The sequence below is a fragment of the Bos mutus genome, chromosome 2 (assembly GCF_027580195.1).
Source record: "Bos mutus isolate GX-2022 chromosome 2, NWIPB_WYAK_1.1, whole genome shotgun sequence".
Lineage (NCBI taxonomy): Eukaryota > Metazoa > Chordata > Mammalia > Artiodactyla > Bovidae > Bos > Bos mutus.
Genome location: NC_091618.1, coordinates 45,492,821 through 45,510,963, shown reverse-complemented (window position 1 = coordinate 45,510,963; position 18,143 = coordinate 45,492,821). Strand labels below are relative to the sequence as shown.

Sequence of the window (18,143 nt, the reverse complement as noted above, 5' to 3'; positions counted from 1 at the left end):
CTGAAAAAGACCCTGATGCTGGGAAAGATTGAAGGCAGGAGAAGGGGACGACAGAGGATGAGATGGTTGGATGGCATCACCAACTCAATGGACAAGAGTTTGAGCTAGCTCCAGGAGTTGGTGATGGACAGGAAAGCCTGGCATGCTGCAGTCCATGGGGTCACAAAGAGTCGGACATGACTGAGCGACTGAACTGAACTGAACTGAAAGGAGTTGAAAAAGAAAACATACAAGAACTAGAAGAATAAACAAGGGAAGTCTATATAACTTTTGGACTGGAAAGGTCTGTCTGTACATAACACTGAAGTCAGAACCTATTAGGGAAGATTGGACATGTTCATGGTGGCCCATCTATCCAAGTACATTCTGCTGCTGCTGCTGCTGCTGCTGCTAAGTTGCTTTGGTTGTGTCCGACTCTGTGCGACTCCATAGACGGCAGCCCACCAGGCTCTGCCATCCCTGGGATTCTCCAGGCAAGAACACTGGAGTGGGTTGCCATTGCCTTCTCCCTTGTGTGAAAGTGAAAAGTGAAAGTGAAGTCGCTCAGTCGTGTCCGACTTGTAGCGACCCCATGGACTGCAGCCTACCAGGCTCCTCCATCCGTGGGATTTTCTAGGCAAGAGTACTGGAGTGGGTTGCCATTGCCTGAGGACCCCTCAATTCTGAGCTACTTCAATAGAGGTTCACTGAAACAGTTACCATGGTCAAATTGACACAGGTAACCCTAGATCAAAATATAATGTGATCCTTCATCATAGGTGCTCTCAGCATCTTTAAAATGTTGATGTATAGCATGACTGTCTAAAAAAGATTAAGAAAAATTTTAAAGTAAAAGCATTTTCTAAACATATTTGACTTCCCTGGTGGTTCAAATAGTAAAGAGTCTGCCTGCAATGCAGGAGACCTGAGTTCAATCCCTAGGTCAGGAAGATCCCCTGGAGGAGGAAGTGGAAACCCACTCCAATATTCTTGCCTGGAGAATCCCCTGGATGGAGGAGCCTGGAGGGCTACAGTTCATGGGGTTGCAAAGAGTCAGACATGACTGAGTGACTTCATTTTCGCTTTCATATTTGACCAGAAAACTTTTAGCATAGGGGGTGGGGAATATTTCACAGACCTATTCTCTGAGTAAAGCATTTTGGAAAATACTGAATGTCATAAGAAATTGAAAGTTTAAAATTTCAAAGAAATGATAAGGCAAACAAAAGAAATTGGTAAGAGGTATATGCAAAATACCTCCCCCCAAAATGGACAAATAGGGAAACTACAAAAAAACATAAAAGGCCAATAAGCTTATAAAAATTCAGTTCCACAAGTAGTTGAAGGAATAGAAATTAAAATGGAATCATCCTTTTCATCTTCTAAAAGACCAAAACTGAAGATAAAGGCATGCACCTGATAAACAAGCCCCACATTTGTGGAAGTATGTCAAAGGGACCCAGAAGCCAAGGAAAGGCTCCCAAGGAACAAATGTGGAAATTGAGCAACAAAATAAAATAGTATTGGGTTGTAAGCCAAAGTATAAAATGAGTACCTGTGAGTCCAAAGTGCTATGAATAAGTAGTTTGGTTGATTAATAAATGGGAGAGAAGAGGCCATTTCCAGACAATTTAAGTCACTATTCTACCTTCAAGCTGGCAGAGCATAACTTTCTACTCTTTAAGTGTGGGCTACTGAGAGTGACATTCCCCCAAAATACAGTATGGAAAGGGATTAGGGCGAGAATGAATTTACAGTGAAGAAACCTGATAGATATTACCTGAGCCAAGTGATTAAGGCCACATCAAAAGTCATGTATTATGATGACAGCATGTACCCCAACACAATGTGACAAAACCAAAACCCATGACCATGGTCTAATCATAAGAAAAACATCAGAAAAATTCTAATAAAGAGGTATGCTACAAAATACTTGACCAGTACTCCTCTAAATTGTCAGTGTCATCAAAAACAAGGAAAGTCTGGGAAAGTGTCACAGCCAAGAGGTGCCTAAAGAGACATAACAACTAAATGCAATGTTTGTCCTAGATGATATCATAGAATAGAAAAAGGACATCAGGTAAAAACTAAAGAAATCCTGGTAAATCATATTTCAGTACCGAAATGTATCAAGTCAACCTGTTGCATACCTTAAATTTACAGGGTTATATGTATATACATTGTATATGAGTATACAATGCTATATATCTCAATTTTTGAAATGACTAAGAGGTAAATTGATTTTCATACATTTATACATATCTAGAAAGAATAGTTTCTGTGAGAAAGCATTTTGAAATGAAATTGGAAAGTTGTAATGCTATTTTAAAAGGAAATATGCAACAGCAGATGAATTTTTTAAACTTAAAAATCATTTACTGTGTAATCATTCCATCACTTCGGCATAGCAATATGCACACGTGCATTTTGTCTTTCACTTGCACATAGATTGTTTAGTTACAAATATGGTGTGCTTGCTGTTATGTACTCTATTTTTCGTATTATCATAAACTTTGTGGCTTTTTAAAATTTAATTAATTTAATTTTTTAAAAGACCATACTGAGTCTTTGTTGCTGCGTGGGCTTTTCTCAAGCTGCGGTGAGCAAGGGCTATTCTCTAGCTGCAGTGGCCTCTCCTGTTGCAGAGCACGAGCTCTAGGGCATGCGGGTTTCAGCAGTTGCAAGGTGTGGGCTCAGCAGTTGTGGTTCCTAGGTGCTAGAGCATAGGCTCAATAGTTGTGGTGCATGGGCTTAGCTGCTCTGTGGCACGTGGGATCTTCCCAGACCCAGGAATCAAACCTGTATCTCCCCCTGTATTGGCAGGCAGACTCTCTACCACTGAGCCACCAGGGCGCCTCATGTTTCTTTCTATATGCCTCTGGACTTAACTTTTGTTATGAATGCAAAATATTCTACTATACTGATGTACCACAGATTTTTTAGCTGTTTCTCTAATGTTGAACGTTTCAGTTATTTCTTTTTTTTTCTATTGTAACTAACACAACAAACAATGTCTTTCATTACTTGGAATTATTAAAATCTTTGTTAATTAACATTATTGGGAAAAATCCCGAGTATGATAATCTCAAGGCTTTTCATATGTATGATCATGTTATGGTGGTGGTTTAGTTGTTAAGTTGTGTTTGACTCTTGCAAGCCCATGGACTGTAGCCTGCCAGGCTCCTCTGTCCATAGGATTCTTCAGGCAAGAATACTGGAGTGGGTTGCTATTTCTTTCTCCAGGAGATCCTTTCCACCCAGGAATTGAATCCAGGTCTCCTGTATTGCAGGCATACGTTGCAATACTGAGCTATGAGGGAATCCCATGATCATGTTGCAAAGTGGAAGTCATTCAGTCATGTCTGACTCTTTGTGACCCCATGGACTATACAGTCCATGGAATTCTCCAGGCCAGAATACTGGAGTGGGTAGCCTTTCCATTCTCCAGGGGACCTTCCCAACCAACCCAGGGATCAAACTCGGGTGTCCCATATTGCAGACGGATTTTTAACCAGCTGAGCCCCAAAGGAAGCCCAATAATACTGGAGTGGGTAGCCTATCCCTTCTCCAGTGGATCTTCCCGACCCAGGGTCTCCTGTATTGCAGGTAGATTCTTTACCAACTGAGTTAGTTATACTCTCCCAAATTTTACCAATTTACAGTGCAACCCACAAGAAGCAATACAATTTTACTGCAAAAAACCCTAAAGAATTCCTAATAAACTATGGACTTTAGTTAATAATTATGTATCAATATTGCCTCATTAATTCAACAAATGTATGATACTAATATAAGTATGATAACAACAGAAGAAAATGGATGTGAGGTATATGGGAACCTTTTGTACTATCTTCTCAACTTTTCTGTAAATCTAAAACTGTTCTAAAAAATGAAATATTGAAGCAATAACAATGAAAAGCAAGGAATCTGTCTGGTGTCAGTCAGTGGGTGCTAGAATGGCCAGCCTCATGACCAGTTAGTGGTGCGACCACTCTGTGACACAATTTGGGAACATGTGTGCAAAACAATAAAAACTTGTGTGCTACATACTCTGATTTAGCAATTCTATCTCAACCCTGAAAAAATAACAGAGGCTATGTGAAAAGACTTATGTGCAAATACAAACAAATATGATTGTCAGGGTATTTTTATAACAGTCAAAAGTTAGAGACAATATTAAAATATTTGGATCTGGCAAAACACATTGTAACATATTTATCTGATAAATGTTATTATTAAATATCACATAATACAAGAATGATTAGAAGTCAAATGGAGAAAAAACTAATAATATGATATAAAACCTACTGTATTAAAAAAAAAACAGTATAGTTACACTTGCATTAAAATCGTCTCTGTTTTCTGGCATTTAGCTCACATCAGTAAACAGAACAATGAATAACTGGAGAGTAGGAGGCGATGGAGAGAGAGAGAATGGTGGGACTGGGCAGGTTGGCACCCCACTCCAGTACTCTTGCCTGGAGAATCCCATGGACAGAGGAGCCTGGTAGGCTGCAGTCCATGGGGTCGCTGAGGGTCAGACACGACTGAGCGACTTCACTTTGACTTTTCACTTTCATGCATTGGAGAAGGAAATGGCAACCCACTCCGGTGTTCTTGCCTGGAGAATCCCAGGGACAGGGGAGCCTGGTGGGCTGCGGTCTCTGGGGTCACAGAGAGTCAGACACGACTGAAGTGACTCAGCAGCAACAGCAGCAGGATCCGATTGTAAGAATTTGACTTTTATTCAGGATGAGATGTGGAGACAATGTTGGGTTTTGAGCACAAAAGTGACTTGTTTTGACTTTCACTTTAAAAAGATTCCCTGGACTACCGTTGGGAGAAGATAGTGGGGGTACAAACATACAAGCAGAAACTCTGTAGGAGTTCATTACAATAGTTCAGATGAAAAATAAGGATGGCTCAGTGGTAAATAAAAGGAACAATATACATCGGAATATGAGGATGGCTTTGTTGGGTTTGTCTTCTGTGCTTTCCTGAATTCTCCATCTTTTCTGTAATGAATATATATCACTTTGGTAAAGAGAAAGCAATGGTTTGATATATACATGTGACTTTTAAAACTTTTTATTTTGAGAAAATTGTACATTTTATATGCTGGAATAAAATTTGAAGCAAAGTTACTTTTGTTAAGCCATCTCTAGTATAAATTGCTACTATGAGGCATGTCGACAAATGTATGCCCTTTCCCCCGACTCTTCCAGGATAAATGGACAACTAGTGGCTTTAAAAGTCATCAGTATGAATGCAGAGGAAGGAGTCCCATTTACAGCCATCCGGGAAGGTAAGAACAGTAGAGTGGACCCAAGAGATGTTTTAAGTTTTTGATTCGATAAAAACACATTGAATCTATCCATTCAGCATCTAGCTTTTATAGAAGTAATGTTGTAATTGCAATTTTATTCTTCACACCAGTTTTCCAAATCATTTTATTACTTACTCTTGAAGAAATTAGAATTCAAAACTATTATATTAATTGACCCAAACTATGAACTCAGTGAGTATTTACTAAATATTGTCTGTGAGCTTGGTCCCATGCTGTGTGCTAAGGCCATATCTATAAAACCCTAGAAATATCCATACAAAGGAGAAAATTAATGTACTTACAAATCCTCAGTAAGCAGCTTACCTGAAAATAAGTTCTTTAGATAGTATTTGAAAAACTCTCTGGAAAAACATGTATTTTTAGTGTTATGCCTATATTTTCTCTGAACCTCAGGTGGTAGAGCAAGTAGATGAGAAGTCTGGTGTCGGTAGGACTTGGGCTTGAATCTTAGAGGTCTACAGATTACTAGTGCTGTGACCATGGGTAGATTACTTTTCCTATTTAAGACGTCTATTGCAGAAAGACGATTTGTTGTTCAGTCTCTCAGTCGTGTCTGACTCTTTGTGATCCCGGGGACTGCAGCACGCCAGGCTTCCCTGTCCTTCACCATCTCCTGGAGTTTGCTCAAACTTCTCTCCATTGACTCAGTGATGGCATCCAACCATCTCATCCTCTGTTGTCCCCTTCTCCTCCTGCCCTCAATCTTTCCCAGCATCAGGGTCTTTTCCAATGAGTTGACTCTTCCCATCAGTGGCCAAAGTATTGGAGCTTCAGCTTCAGCATCAATCCTTCCAATGAATATTCAGGGTTGATTGACTGGTTTGATCTCCAATACCTATTTCTTTGAGTTATTATGAGGGTTAAGTGACAATATGCATATAAAACACTAATCACAGGGTTCATCTTCAGAGTTCAACATGTTGGCAAATATCATAACCTTTTTGCTCCTTTCTTTTAGTGATGTCTCGTTCACTATCAAGATAACTAAAAATTTATAATTTAAAAATCAAGAAGCCAGTACAGTGAAAATAAATCATTAAAATGCAACTTATTAGCCTTCTTACATGAGCCATTTGAAATAAAATGATAATAGAATTAGTATCTTTTTCATCAAAAACCCAGAGAAATGGCTCCTCTCTGGTCTTGCTTGTCCCCTTTTAACAACTTCATCTTCCCTTTTTTAATGAAGCACATACTGTACACAAAGCATACTGCAGGGTGTTGTGAAAGATGAGAAGAAAGATCTGATCTTTGCTATATATCTTTTCAGTTGTAACAGAGCAGATGGTTCAGGTTGTAAGCAGTGTTATGATGAAGGTAAAAAGGACCTTGTAAACTGAGATGAGAACCAATCAGTCTCAGTATGGCTAATTGAGTCAATAGATTTTGAAGTGAGCTTGGAGGATGGGTCATGCAAACAGGCTTGGGAAAAGCAATTCAGAAAATGAGTTTATAACTGAATTTGATGCCATTTTCAAAAGACTTCCAGAGCCCCTGGGAAATATGTCATTCTGAATTTCAGTAGAAGGACCAAATGGCTGTCTGATTAGCCGGGGCTTCAACCTGGTAGGATCAGGTGCATTCTGGAGGAAAGCGTGTTTTTAAGTGTTTAATATAATGGACTCTGTATTTACTGATGGACATATTAGTGGTCCCCATGAAAGGATGATCAGATTTAGAAAGAGATGTGTGGACAGGCTAAGGAGCATTTCTGAGCATAGTAGGCATCCTCAGGCGGCCAGCATCAGGCCTGGGTCTCTAGGCCCAGGTTCGCCCTCTTCTCACAGCGTTTCCTTTGCGAGGTGCGCTTGCCTGTTGCTACAGGCCTGCCTTGCTCAGATTTTCTCCGCAGCCAAGTTTTTTTTCAGGTTGACATTTGACTTTAAACAGCAAAAACTTTGCCAGTTTTGCTAACAGATGGTTCTCAGCATGGTTCAGAAATGCTGGATCTGCATTGTTCTGTATGCTAAATGTTTCTTTTATTTCTTATTTACTGAGAAAGTGCCTCTCCATCACAGGTGTTTGCAATTACATTTAGTATTCAACTGTGGACTTTCTTGGTTTGTTTTATGGACTTACCTTACTGAATGCTTTGCTTGTTTAATACGAAAAACCACAAAAGGATTTTTTTTGACACACTGGAGGTTGTTAGGCATCCAGTTTCCAACAACGCATGTTTCTTTTTTCACCAATGTAAATGCTGGGAGCCCTTGATAGAGGAGCCCTCTCTTTTCAAGAAGACAGAAGGCCTCATTTGAAAACTTTGGCACTGTCCCATTTTTCCTGTAAGAACTTTAAGGATGTGAGGCCAGGGAGACAGGAGGTTAAATGAGAAGGGCTGGAAGGCAAAAGAAGAACAGCTGGAGTTTGTTAGTTAAAATCCAGGGTCACTAGCTAAAAAGGCAACCGAAAGCCACGTGCAGAAAAACTAAATGAGCAATGCAGACTTCTCTAAAAAGCCTTGAAGTAGGAATTACTTTTCCTGAACAGTTTGGCTGCTCTAATGGTGTATCAGCCAAAGATTCATTGAGTAGGATTTTACTCCATGTGCAGTCTCTATATGTATAGGTAGAAAGCATGTGGCAATTTATTAATCTGGTCATTTGGAATATTATTTGATTGTAACATGTAATATAATGAAATTAGCAAAAGTATGCACAGTACTAAGGGCAATATACCTTAATACATGTGCCAAATATTTTTCATGTGTTAACCTCTTCCAGTCCTTTGGAGGTAGATATTATTATGATTCCTGTACAGAGCTGTGAGTCAAGCAAAATCTGAGTCAAAATCCATATGGGAGAGTGTATGGATTTTGACTTCATACACAAACACCTGGCCACCTACTATGGCTAGGTATTTTGCCGACTGCTATATACACAACAGTGGACACAATAGGCATATTGCCCATCCTTATTCCTTTGCTAGTTAAAAAGATTAACCACCTTCATTGAAACTTACAGAATCTTTCCCAATGGGCTCTATATTTTAAACATTTGTTTTTGCAACTAGGAGATAGCACTTTCATTGGAATAGGCTAATATGATGTTTTTATATAAGAACATGTTCCCTAGTTTTATTAACCTATGTATCAATGTCTTAATAATGTACATTATTTTAAATATCTGTCTATAAAAATAGAAACTGTTTAAAAAGCACTTCCAGGACTTTCAGCCCCTTAGCGGGATTCATTAGGAAGCATTCATAGAAATAATCTTTTTTGAGGACTGGGCACATAATATAATCTTCCCCCAACTTCAATCTCTTTTTTGAACCTTTACGTCAACTCTAGTTGGTAAAGTGTGTTTTTTGTCGTAGTGATGAAGGAGTTTGAACTTAAGAGAGGTTAGATAACTGGTCAGAGGTCACAGAGCTAGTAATCAGAGGCATTACATATTCAAATCCATTCTATTCTATTCTAAAGCCTTTCTACTTTATTACAGTAAAGTTAGAAATCCTTAACTCAAGGATTTTTTCCTTTTGCAAAAGTAAAACTAAAAAATCAAAATAGAAATCTATTTTATGAAGCATGTTGTATAAACATTAAGTAAATGCAAGAGAAACATTTTAAAGAAAATATACAATATTGTATATTTATCAATTCTGATTCTTTCATATGCTCTATAGCACTATAATTCCAAATCTTTAAGTTAGAAAATGGTTTCAGCTGAGAATCTTTTAATATCATTCTCTAGTAGAAAACATTACGGAGTAATTATTTTCAGTCCATATATAAAAAAAAGCCAAAAACAGACAAAGGCACCTCTACAAGGTGATACAGTGAAGTCTTGTTTTTGCTCACTCAGTCGTGTCCGACTCTTTGTGACCCCACGGACTGCAGCATGCCAGGCCTCCCTGTCCTTCACCATCTCCCGAAGCTTGCTCAAACTCATGTCCATTGAGTCAGTGATGCTTAGTTGCTTAGTCATGACTAATTCTTTCCAACCCCATGGACAGAGGAGCCTGGAAGGCTATAGTCCATGGGGATTCTCCAGGCAAGAATACTGGAGTGGGTTGACATGCCCTCCGCCAGGGGATCTTTCCAACCCAGGGATCAAACCCAGGTCTCCCTAATTGCAGGCAGATTTTTTTTACCATCTGAGCCACCAGTTCAGTTAGTTCAGTCACTCAGTCGTGTCTGACTCTTTGAGACCCCATGAATTGCAGCTCGCCCGGCCTCCCTGTCAATCACCAACTCCCAGAGTTCACTCAAACTCAAGTCCATCGAGTTGGTGATGCCATCCAGCCATCTCATCCTCTGTCGTCCCCTTCTCCTCCTGCCCCCAATCCCTCCCAGCATCAGAATCTTTTCCAATGAGTCAACTCTTCACATGAGGTGGCCAAAGTACTGGAGTTTCAGCTTTAGCATCATTCCTTCCAAAGAACACCCAGGACTGATCTCCTTTAGGATGGACTGGTTGGATCTCCTTGCAGTCCAAGGGACTCTGAAGAGTCTTCTCCAACACCACAGTTCAAAACATCAATTCTTCGGTGCTCAGCTTTCTTCACAGTCCAACTCTCACATCCATACATGACTACTGGAAAAACCATAGCCTTGACTAGATGGACCTTTGTTGGCAAAGTAGTGTCTCTGCTTTTGAATATGCCACCTAGGTTGGTCATAACTTTCCTTCCAAGGAGTAAGCATCTTTTAATTTCATGGCTGCAATCAACATCTGCAGTGATTTTGGAGCCCAAAAAGATAAAGTCTGACACTGTTTCCACTGTTTCCCCATCTATTTCCCATGAAGTGATGGGATCAGATGCCATGATCTTCATTTTCTGAATGTTGAACTTTAAGCCAACATTTTCACTCTCCTCTTTCACCTTCATCAAGAAGCTTTTTAGTTCCTCTTCACTTTCTGCCATAAGGGTGGTGTCATCTGCATATCTGAGGTTATTGATATTTCTCCCAGCAATCTTGATTCCAGCTTGTGCTTCTTCCAGCCCAGCATTTCTCATGATGTACTCTACATGTAAGTTAAATAAGCAGGGTGACAATATACAGTCTTGACGAACTCCTTTTCCTATTTGGAACCAGTCTGTTGTTCCATGTCCAGTTCTAACTGTTGCTTCCTGACCTGCATACACATTTCTCAAGAGGCAGGTCAGGTGGTCTGGTATTCCCATCTCTTTCAGAATTTTCCACAGTTTATTGTGATCCACACAGTCAAAGGCTTTGGCATAGTCAATAAAGCAGAAATAGATGTTTTTCTGGAACTCTCTTGCTTTTTCCAGATCCAGCAGATGTTGGAAGTTTGATCTCTGATTCCTCTGCCTTTTCTAAAACCAGCTTGAATATCTGGAAGTTTACGGTTCACATCTTGCTGAATCCTGGCTTGGAGAATTTTGAGCATTACTTTACTAGCATGTGAGATGAGTGCAATTGTGTGGTAGTTTGAGCATTCTTTGGCATTGCCTTTTTTTTGGATTGGAATGAAAACTGACCTTTTCCAGTCCTGTGGCCACTGCTGAGTTTTCCAAATTTGCTGGCATATTGAGTGCAGCACTTTCACAGCATCATCTTCCAGGATTTGAAATAGCTCAATTGGAATTCCATCACCTCCACTAGCTTTGTTCGTAGTGATGCTTTCTAAGGCCCACTTGATTTCACATTCCAGGATGTCTGGCTCTAGGTGAGTGATCATACCATTGTGGTTATCTGAGTCATGAATATCTTTTTTGTACAGTTCTTCTGTGTATTCTTGCCACCTCTTCTTAATATCTTCTGCTTCTGTTAGGTCCATACCATTTCTGTCATTTATTGAGCCCATCTCTGCATGAAATGTTCCCTTGGTATCTCTAATTTTCTTGAAGAGATCTCTAGTCTTTCCCATTCTGTTGTTTTCCTCTATTTCTTTGCATTGATTGCTGAGGAAGGCTTTCTTATCTCTTCTTGCTATTCTTTGGAACTCTGCATTCAGATGCTTATATCTTTCCTTTTCTCCTTTGCTTTCTGCTTCTCTTCCTTTCATAGTTATTTGTAAGGCCTCCCCAGACAGCCATTTTGCTCTTTTGCATTTCTTTTCCATGGGGATGGTCTTGATCCCTGTCTCTTATACAATGTCATGAACATGAATGTCCATGGTTCATCAGGCACTCTCTCTATCAGATCTAGTCCCTTAGATCTATTTCTCACTCCCACTGTATAACCATAAGGAATTTGATTTAGGTCATACCTGAATGGTCTAGTGGTTTTCCCTACTTTCTTCAATTTAAGTCTGAATTTGGCAATAAGGAGTTCATGATCCGAGCCACAGTCAGCTCCCAGTCTTGTTTTTGCTAACTGTATAGAGCTTCTCCATCTTTGGCTGCAAAGAATATGATCAATCTGATTTCAGTGTTGACCATCTGGTTATGTCCATGTGTAGAGTCTTCTCTTGTGTTGTTGGAAGAGGGTGTTTGCTATGACCAGTGTGTTCTCTTGGCAAAACTCTATTAGCCTTTGCCCTGCTTCATTCTGTATTCCAAGGCCAAATTTGCCTATTGACTTCCTACTTTTGCATTCCAGTCCCCTATAATGAAAAGGACATCTTTTTGGGGTGTTAGTTCTAAAAGGTCTTGTAGGTCTTCATAGAACCGTTCAACTTCAGCTTCTTCAGCGTTACTGGTTGGGGCATAGACTTGGATTAATGTGATATTGAATGATTCGCCTTGGAAACGAACAGAGATCATTCTGTCGTTTTTGAGATTGCATCCAAGTACTCCATTTCAGACTATTTTGTTGACCATGATGGCTACTCCATTTCTTCTAAGGGATTCCTGTCCACAGTGGGTAGATATAATGGTCATTTGAGTTTAATTCACCCATTCCAGTCCATTTTATTTCGCTGATTCCTAGAATGTCAACATTCACTCTTGCCATCTCCTGTTCGACCACTTCCAATTTGCATTGATTCATGGACCTAACATTCCAGGTTCCTATGCAATATTGCTCTTTACAGCATCGGATCTTGCTTCTATCACCAGTCACATCCACAACTGGGGATTGTTTATGCTTTGGCTCCATCCCTTCATTCTTTCTGGAGTTATTTCTCCACTGATCTCCAGTAGCATATTGGGCACCTACTGACCTGGGGAGTTCCTTTTTCAGTATCCTATCATTTTGCCTTTTCATACTGTTCATGGGGTTCTCAAGGCAAGAATACTGAAGTGGTTTGCCATTCCCTTCTCCAGTGGACCACATTCTCTCAGCCCTCTCCACCATGACCTGCCCATCCTGGGTGGCCCCACGGGCATGGCTTAGTTTCATTGAGTTAGACAAGGCTGTGGTCTGTGTGATTAGATTGACTAGTTTTCTGTGATTATGGTTTCAGTGTGTCTGCCCTCTGATGCCCTCTAGCAACACCTACTGTCTTACCTGGGTTTCTCTTACCTTGGATAAGGGGTATCTCCTCACCGCCGCCCCTCCTGACCTTGAACGTGGAGTAGCTCCTCTCAGCCCTCCTGCGCCCGCGCAGCCACCGCTTCTTGGACGTGAGGTTGCTCCTCTCGGCTGCCGCCCCTGACCTCAGACATGGGGTAGCTCCTCTCGGCCATGCTTCTGTGAGGCCCATTGCAGCCAGCACTCTTCTGCTACCAGGGAAGCCCAAAAATACTGGAGTGCATAGCCTATCCTTTCTCTAGGAGATCTTCCCAACCCAGGAATCAAACCAGAACCTCCGGCATTGCATGCAAATTCTTTACCAGCTGAGCTACCAGAGAAACCCAAAGGGGCCTTTAGTGACCTAATAATAACCTGTTATTGAAGATACAAGAGCCAGTCCTCAGCCCTTCCCACTCATACGGGCTCCCCAAGTTTGGCTCTCTCCTCTTTTTAACTTTGAATTTCCTCCTTTCCACAGGTTTTCAATTCTCCCATTGTGAAATGGAAATCCCCTCCACTCTCTGTATTATGCTTCAGCAATCCTTCATTCCATGCTCCTGCCCTCCATCGAGCACGTCCACAGGCCCTGCTGACCTCCTGTGGGACTTTGAACTTTAGAGTATGGTCACATCTTGCAGTCTTGCTCTAGAAGGCAGAACACCCCTTTCCTGGTCCTCCAATGGCCTCTATCTCTCCAGGCTTCCTCTCCTGTAGCCTGAAGCAGAGTTGATAAGCTTTCCAGAGAAAGGCATATTCAAAGTGCTCTGAGTTGACTGGGAAAATGGAATCTTTTTTTTTTTTTTTGCAACTTCTCTGGCCTGTAAGAAAAATAAGTTACGTAAATGCAATCATTGACTGACCATTTACTAAATAATGCAGTTTTAAAAATAGTTTTAAATATTATTTCACAACAAGTTTTTTCCAGGCTTGAAAAATCAGAATGCTTGATTTGAAATGTTTAAAAAACAAATGGTGCTTGATATTTTTAAAGCAGTATTTTCATGATCAAAGATTTAATTAAATTTTTGTTTAATTTTTCTAGCTTCACTCCTGAAGGGTTTGAAACATGCCAACATTGTGCTGCTGCATGACATAATACACACCAAAGAGACACTGACATTCGTATTTGAATATGTGGTGAGTTGTCCCAGCATTTTACAAAGTGTAAGGGAAAAGCCTGGTGCTTGTATGATGAATATGTTAATATTTTATGGCATGACAAAACTTTGATAACCATGTGAAAAGTGTCATGGAAATTTTCATTATTGGAAATTTCTCTATTGTTCTTATGCTTTTTTACTCACTATTTTTGTTGCCTTTTTCCCTCTCATGAACAAGAATAAACATTTCAAGTTTGCCTCCTAAATAAAACTTTTGCACTTATTTTTTAATCTAGTTTTAATCACTATGTGAGGAGAGACCAAAATTTTTTTCATTGACAATAATGACAATAATGGAAAAAACTCCATATGAGTTTACTAAAGAATAAATCATTTTGTATTTTTGAAAGATAAAAACCATTCAAATATAACAGAAAGAAAGCATAAGGTATGTGTACACAACTTGCTTTTCAGGACACTTGGAGAGTACAAATATCCCCACATCATTGTGTTCAGTGGCAGTCATTTAAAATGAACCTCTCTTGTATGATTTCAATACCTTTAGACCATGAAATTTTTACACCTTGTTTTACATTCCTGGATATGTTCCAGTGTCTCCAGTTTACAGTCTATGGAGATTTGAATAGAATTTGTATCCTACTGGTGTGTGAAAATTGTATAAATCTTAATTACGTTGAATTGGTTGACAGTGCTTATCAGGTCTACTATATCCTACTGCTTCTCAGTATATTCATTCTATTAATTTTTGAGTATGATATTGAAACTCCAACTAAAAATCTTCATTTATCTACTTTAAAAAATTATAATATATAGAGGAACTATATGTAATCTTGTTCTGTATTTTCCAAGTCTCCTATAAATGTGTTATCATACTTTCATAATTAAAAAAATAATAAAAAATAAGTAAAATGAGCCTCTCTTGTGTCAAGAAACAGGGTTCCTTCTAAGAGCAGCTAATTAGAAAGACACACTGTGTTTGACTTTAACAGTGGTGTCTCAGAAAACCTGGTTGTGTACCTTTTGCACATTATTCTCAAAAATTCTAAACTTTGTAATGCCTCTGAGAGTCAAGTCTGTGGTCTGCTTTGCGACACTGACCAAGCACTACTAACATCACTCTCTCCACTATTTTGTGTAGCACACAGACCTGGCTCAGTATATGTCTCAGCACCCAGGAGGGCTTCATCCTCATAATGTCAGGGTAAGTATTTTGAGGGCTGGGACTCCCCTCTGGCTTGCCCACGGCAGGAGAATTCAGAAACAGACTGCCATCACAAACTGAAAGCCCATGATACTAGGTAAGAAGATGGACACCACTGATATTCTAGAGAAAAGTTAAAAAAAAAAAAAATCTGCCCTCAAGATATGGAGCAAAGTCCAGCTGCTTTCTGGGCAAGCTAACCCTGTCAGTCATCACCATCAAGCAAATGTGTCTTTAGAAGTATAATCCAATTAAAAAGAATCGCCTTAAAAGGAAAGAAGTGAAGTTAAGCTATCATAAATTAAATACTTTCTTCATAGCAGACTACTGTGCTCTGTGATAAAGTTCATGTTGCACTTAAAGTTCCCAACTAGGACTAGCAGACTACCTTGACTGGTTCTTTATCAGTTATCTGTTTGCCTGTTCTATAAAATCGTATTACATGCAGGACCAACTTCCATTTTTCCAGTTATTGGAATAGAAATAATATTAAACTCTTAACTAGCTATAATTCCACATTTGTTATAAATTTTAGAAACCATTTGTATACCATATTTTTCATTCTCTAAGGTTTTATTGGCATTAATTGATTGGCCCTTAACATAACCATATGAGATTTGTATATGATGTACCCATTCATTTAACTAATATTTATGTGTTCATTTATTCATTCATTCAAGATATATTTGAGTACTCAGTACCATATTAAATCCTAAGGTTTCAATAATGAAAAAGTTGTGTTTCTTATTTTCAATGAGCTGATGCCCAGCAAGATATATGGACTTAGATAGGTAGTGAGAAGCAAGGTGATGAGGGCTATGGCCAAGTTAATTAGGAATACTATGAGGACTCATAGTAAGGGGACTCCAGTCATGGAGGCAAGGGGAAAGGAAGGTTTGAAGACAGGGTTTTGAAGAGAATGAAAACATTTAAAAATACTTAGAGGAAACTGAAATAGAAAACTAACTAAGGGGACCAAGAAGGAATGTCTAGTAGTGTGTTAAGGACTCTGATGAGGATGGAATCCATTAAATTATATGCATGATGATGGGATTTCTTTTTTATTTTTTTAATGGCAGCAAATAGAGGAGCAGAGAAAGTAGAAAGTTGGACTGATTGAGACATTGGGTCTGTGCCAGACATGTGAGAGGAAAAGACAGTTGGGCCACATATTTGGAGACTATCAAGAGAGAGGCTAAAGGGATGGTCAGGGGCTTCTACGCTGAGTCCAATCTGAGGGAAAGAAGTGAAGACTGATAGCTAGGGAGAGAGCAGAAGAGTCAAGGAACCAGAAGTTTGATTAAATAGAACAGTTGGAGAAAGAGTAACTGTGTGAAAGATAGAACATTTTCAGACTTGAGGGACTCTTGTAGCAAGCACTATGCTAAGTGTTTAGCAGGATAGAAAGATGCAGAAGACATGATTCCTATCCTCAAAGGATGTAGAGCCTAAAACAGGAGGTAAGACATACACACCACCACTATTCCAGGACATTTGTGAATAATATCAAGTAAGAAATAAGACCTAATGTTGTAGATGTGCAAGGAAAAGATATCTTCTCATTTTAAGAGGTTTTGATAAGCCAGAACTTACAAGCTGCAATGCTTTTCAGAGGCTGGAATAGGGGAAGATGTTAGAGGAGGAAGGAATGTTTTCAGCGAAGGTTCAGAGCAGGGAAGTAGAGGGTGTGTTGAAGGAAGAAGATCCCAGCGCCACACTGACTGTTGGGGTCAAAGGGACTATTGTGTTTTTCACTCTCCAGGTGCTAGTCCATTAGTGGGTTATGAAATCAATTGGTAATCAGCAACCAGCATTTTTTTTAAAAAATGAAATGGAATGGGTAAGAAGAGAATGTGTATCTGTGTGCTAAATCAATTCAGTAATGTCTGACTCTTTGTGACCCAATGGACTGTAGCTGCCAGGCTCCTCTGCCGATGGGATTCTCCAGGCAAGAATACTGGCTTGGGTTGTCATGCCCTCCTCAAGGGGATCTTCCTGACCCACAGATCAAACCTGCATCTCTTACTTCTCCTTCGTTGGCAGGCAGGCTCTTTACCACTAGTGCCACCTGGGAAACCCTCCAGAGAAAGGAATAGAAAATATTATAGTATGCAACACTTAGTAAGAACAAGTTTTATTTTGTGCAGATTCTTTTCCATTAGAAACTGTGCTTATATCTATGCATGAATGTGGAAACTGGAAGCATATCTATTTCTTATTGTGCAATGCAGTAAGAAAAAAAAAACTTAAAACACTGGGTTGGTCTAACTTCCTTATTTTGCAGAATTAGAATTCAAGTTTGAAAAGAAATATTTTTCCTGAAGTTATAGAACCAGCTTTTGCCATTGCTCAAAGAGATTCTTGGTTGAGGTTCTTTTCCACTACTGCCATCCTGAATCTCTGGTCCTGTTGGCCTGAAACAGATACTGTCTTAGTGACATGGAGTACATGAGTCTGGGGGAGTAGATTGGGTAGGTGGCTGAGAGCCTTACTTTCTAAGATGTGGACTTTATTTCTTAGACAGGAGAGTCATTAAAAGGGCTTGATTGAAAAAGAATAGCATGATCAGAAGGAAATTTCTGTAATTGTGGTCTGTGGGAGAGATTAAAGAGAGGTGACTGGAATCAAGGATTTCAGTTAGGAGTTTGTCAATGTGGGCTAGCCCAGTGCTTCTCAAGCTTCAGTGAGCACACTAATGACCTGGGGATCTGATTCAGTAAGTCTGATTCAAAGCTCGAGGTTTGTGTTTCTAACATACTCTAAGGTGACGCAGATGCTGCTGGTTGAGGACTAAACTTTGAATGGCAATGTTATAGGTAAGAAGTGATAAAGGCCTAAATTAGGACAGTGAAGGTACGAATGGAAAGGACTGTGGAAAACAATAACAGAGAAGGGTTCGGCCAGGACACGAGGACAGCAGTGGTGTAGATGTGAATTGGTGGTGGAAGAAAGTGGACATATGGGCAATTGATTACTTCACCAGAATTGTTGGGAGATGGAAGAATCAACAGTGTTTTTTCTAGCTTTAATTAATTATGTGGATGATGGTGCCATTCACTGAAATAGAGAAATAGGAAAATAGATTCTGGAGGAACACAGAGAGTTAAGTTCTGGCATACTGGGTTTGAG

The 18,143-nt window shown here is 39.7% G+C and overlaps 1 protein-coding gene across 1 annotated transcript in view; it reads left to right on the top strand.

Moving 5' to 3' along the window:
- CDK15 (cyclin dependent kinase 15) overlaps window positions 1-18,143 on the top strand; it is a 95,594-nt gene that overhangs the window by 4,738 nt on the left and 72,713 nt on the right. Inside the window, exons 4-6 of the mRNA XM_005904249.2 lie at window positions 5,205-5,284; window positions 13,735-13,829; window positions 14,952-15,014. Coding sequence (XP_005904311.1) covers window positions 5,205-5,284; window positions 13,735-13,829; window positions 14,952-15,014 — 238 coding nt within the window. The remainder of the gene's footprint in view (window positions 1-5,204; window positions 5,285-13,734; window positions 13,830-14,951; window positions 15,015-18,143) is intronic.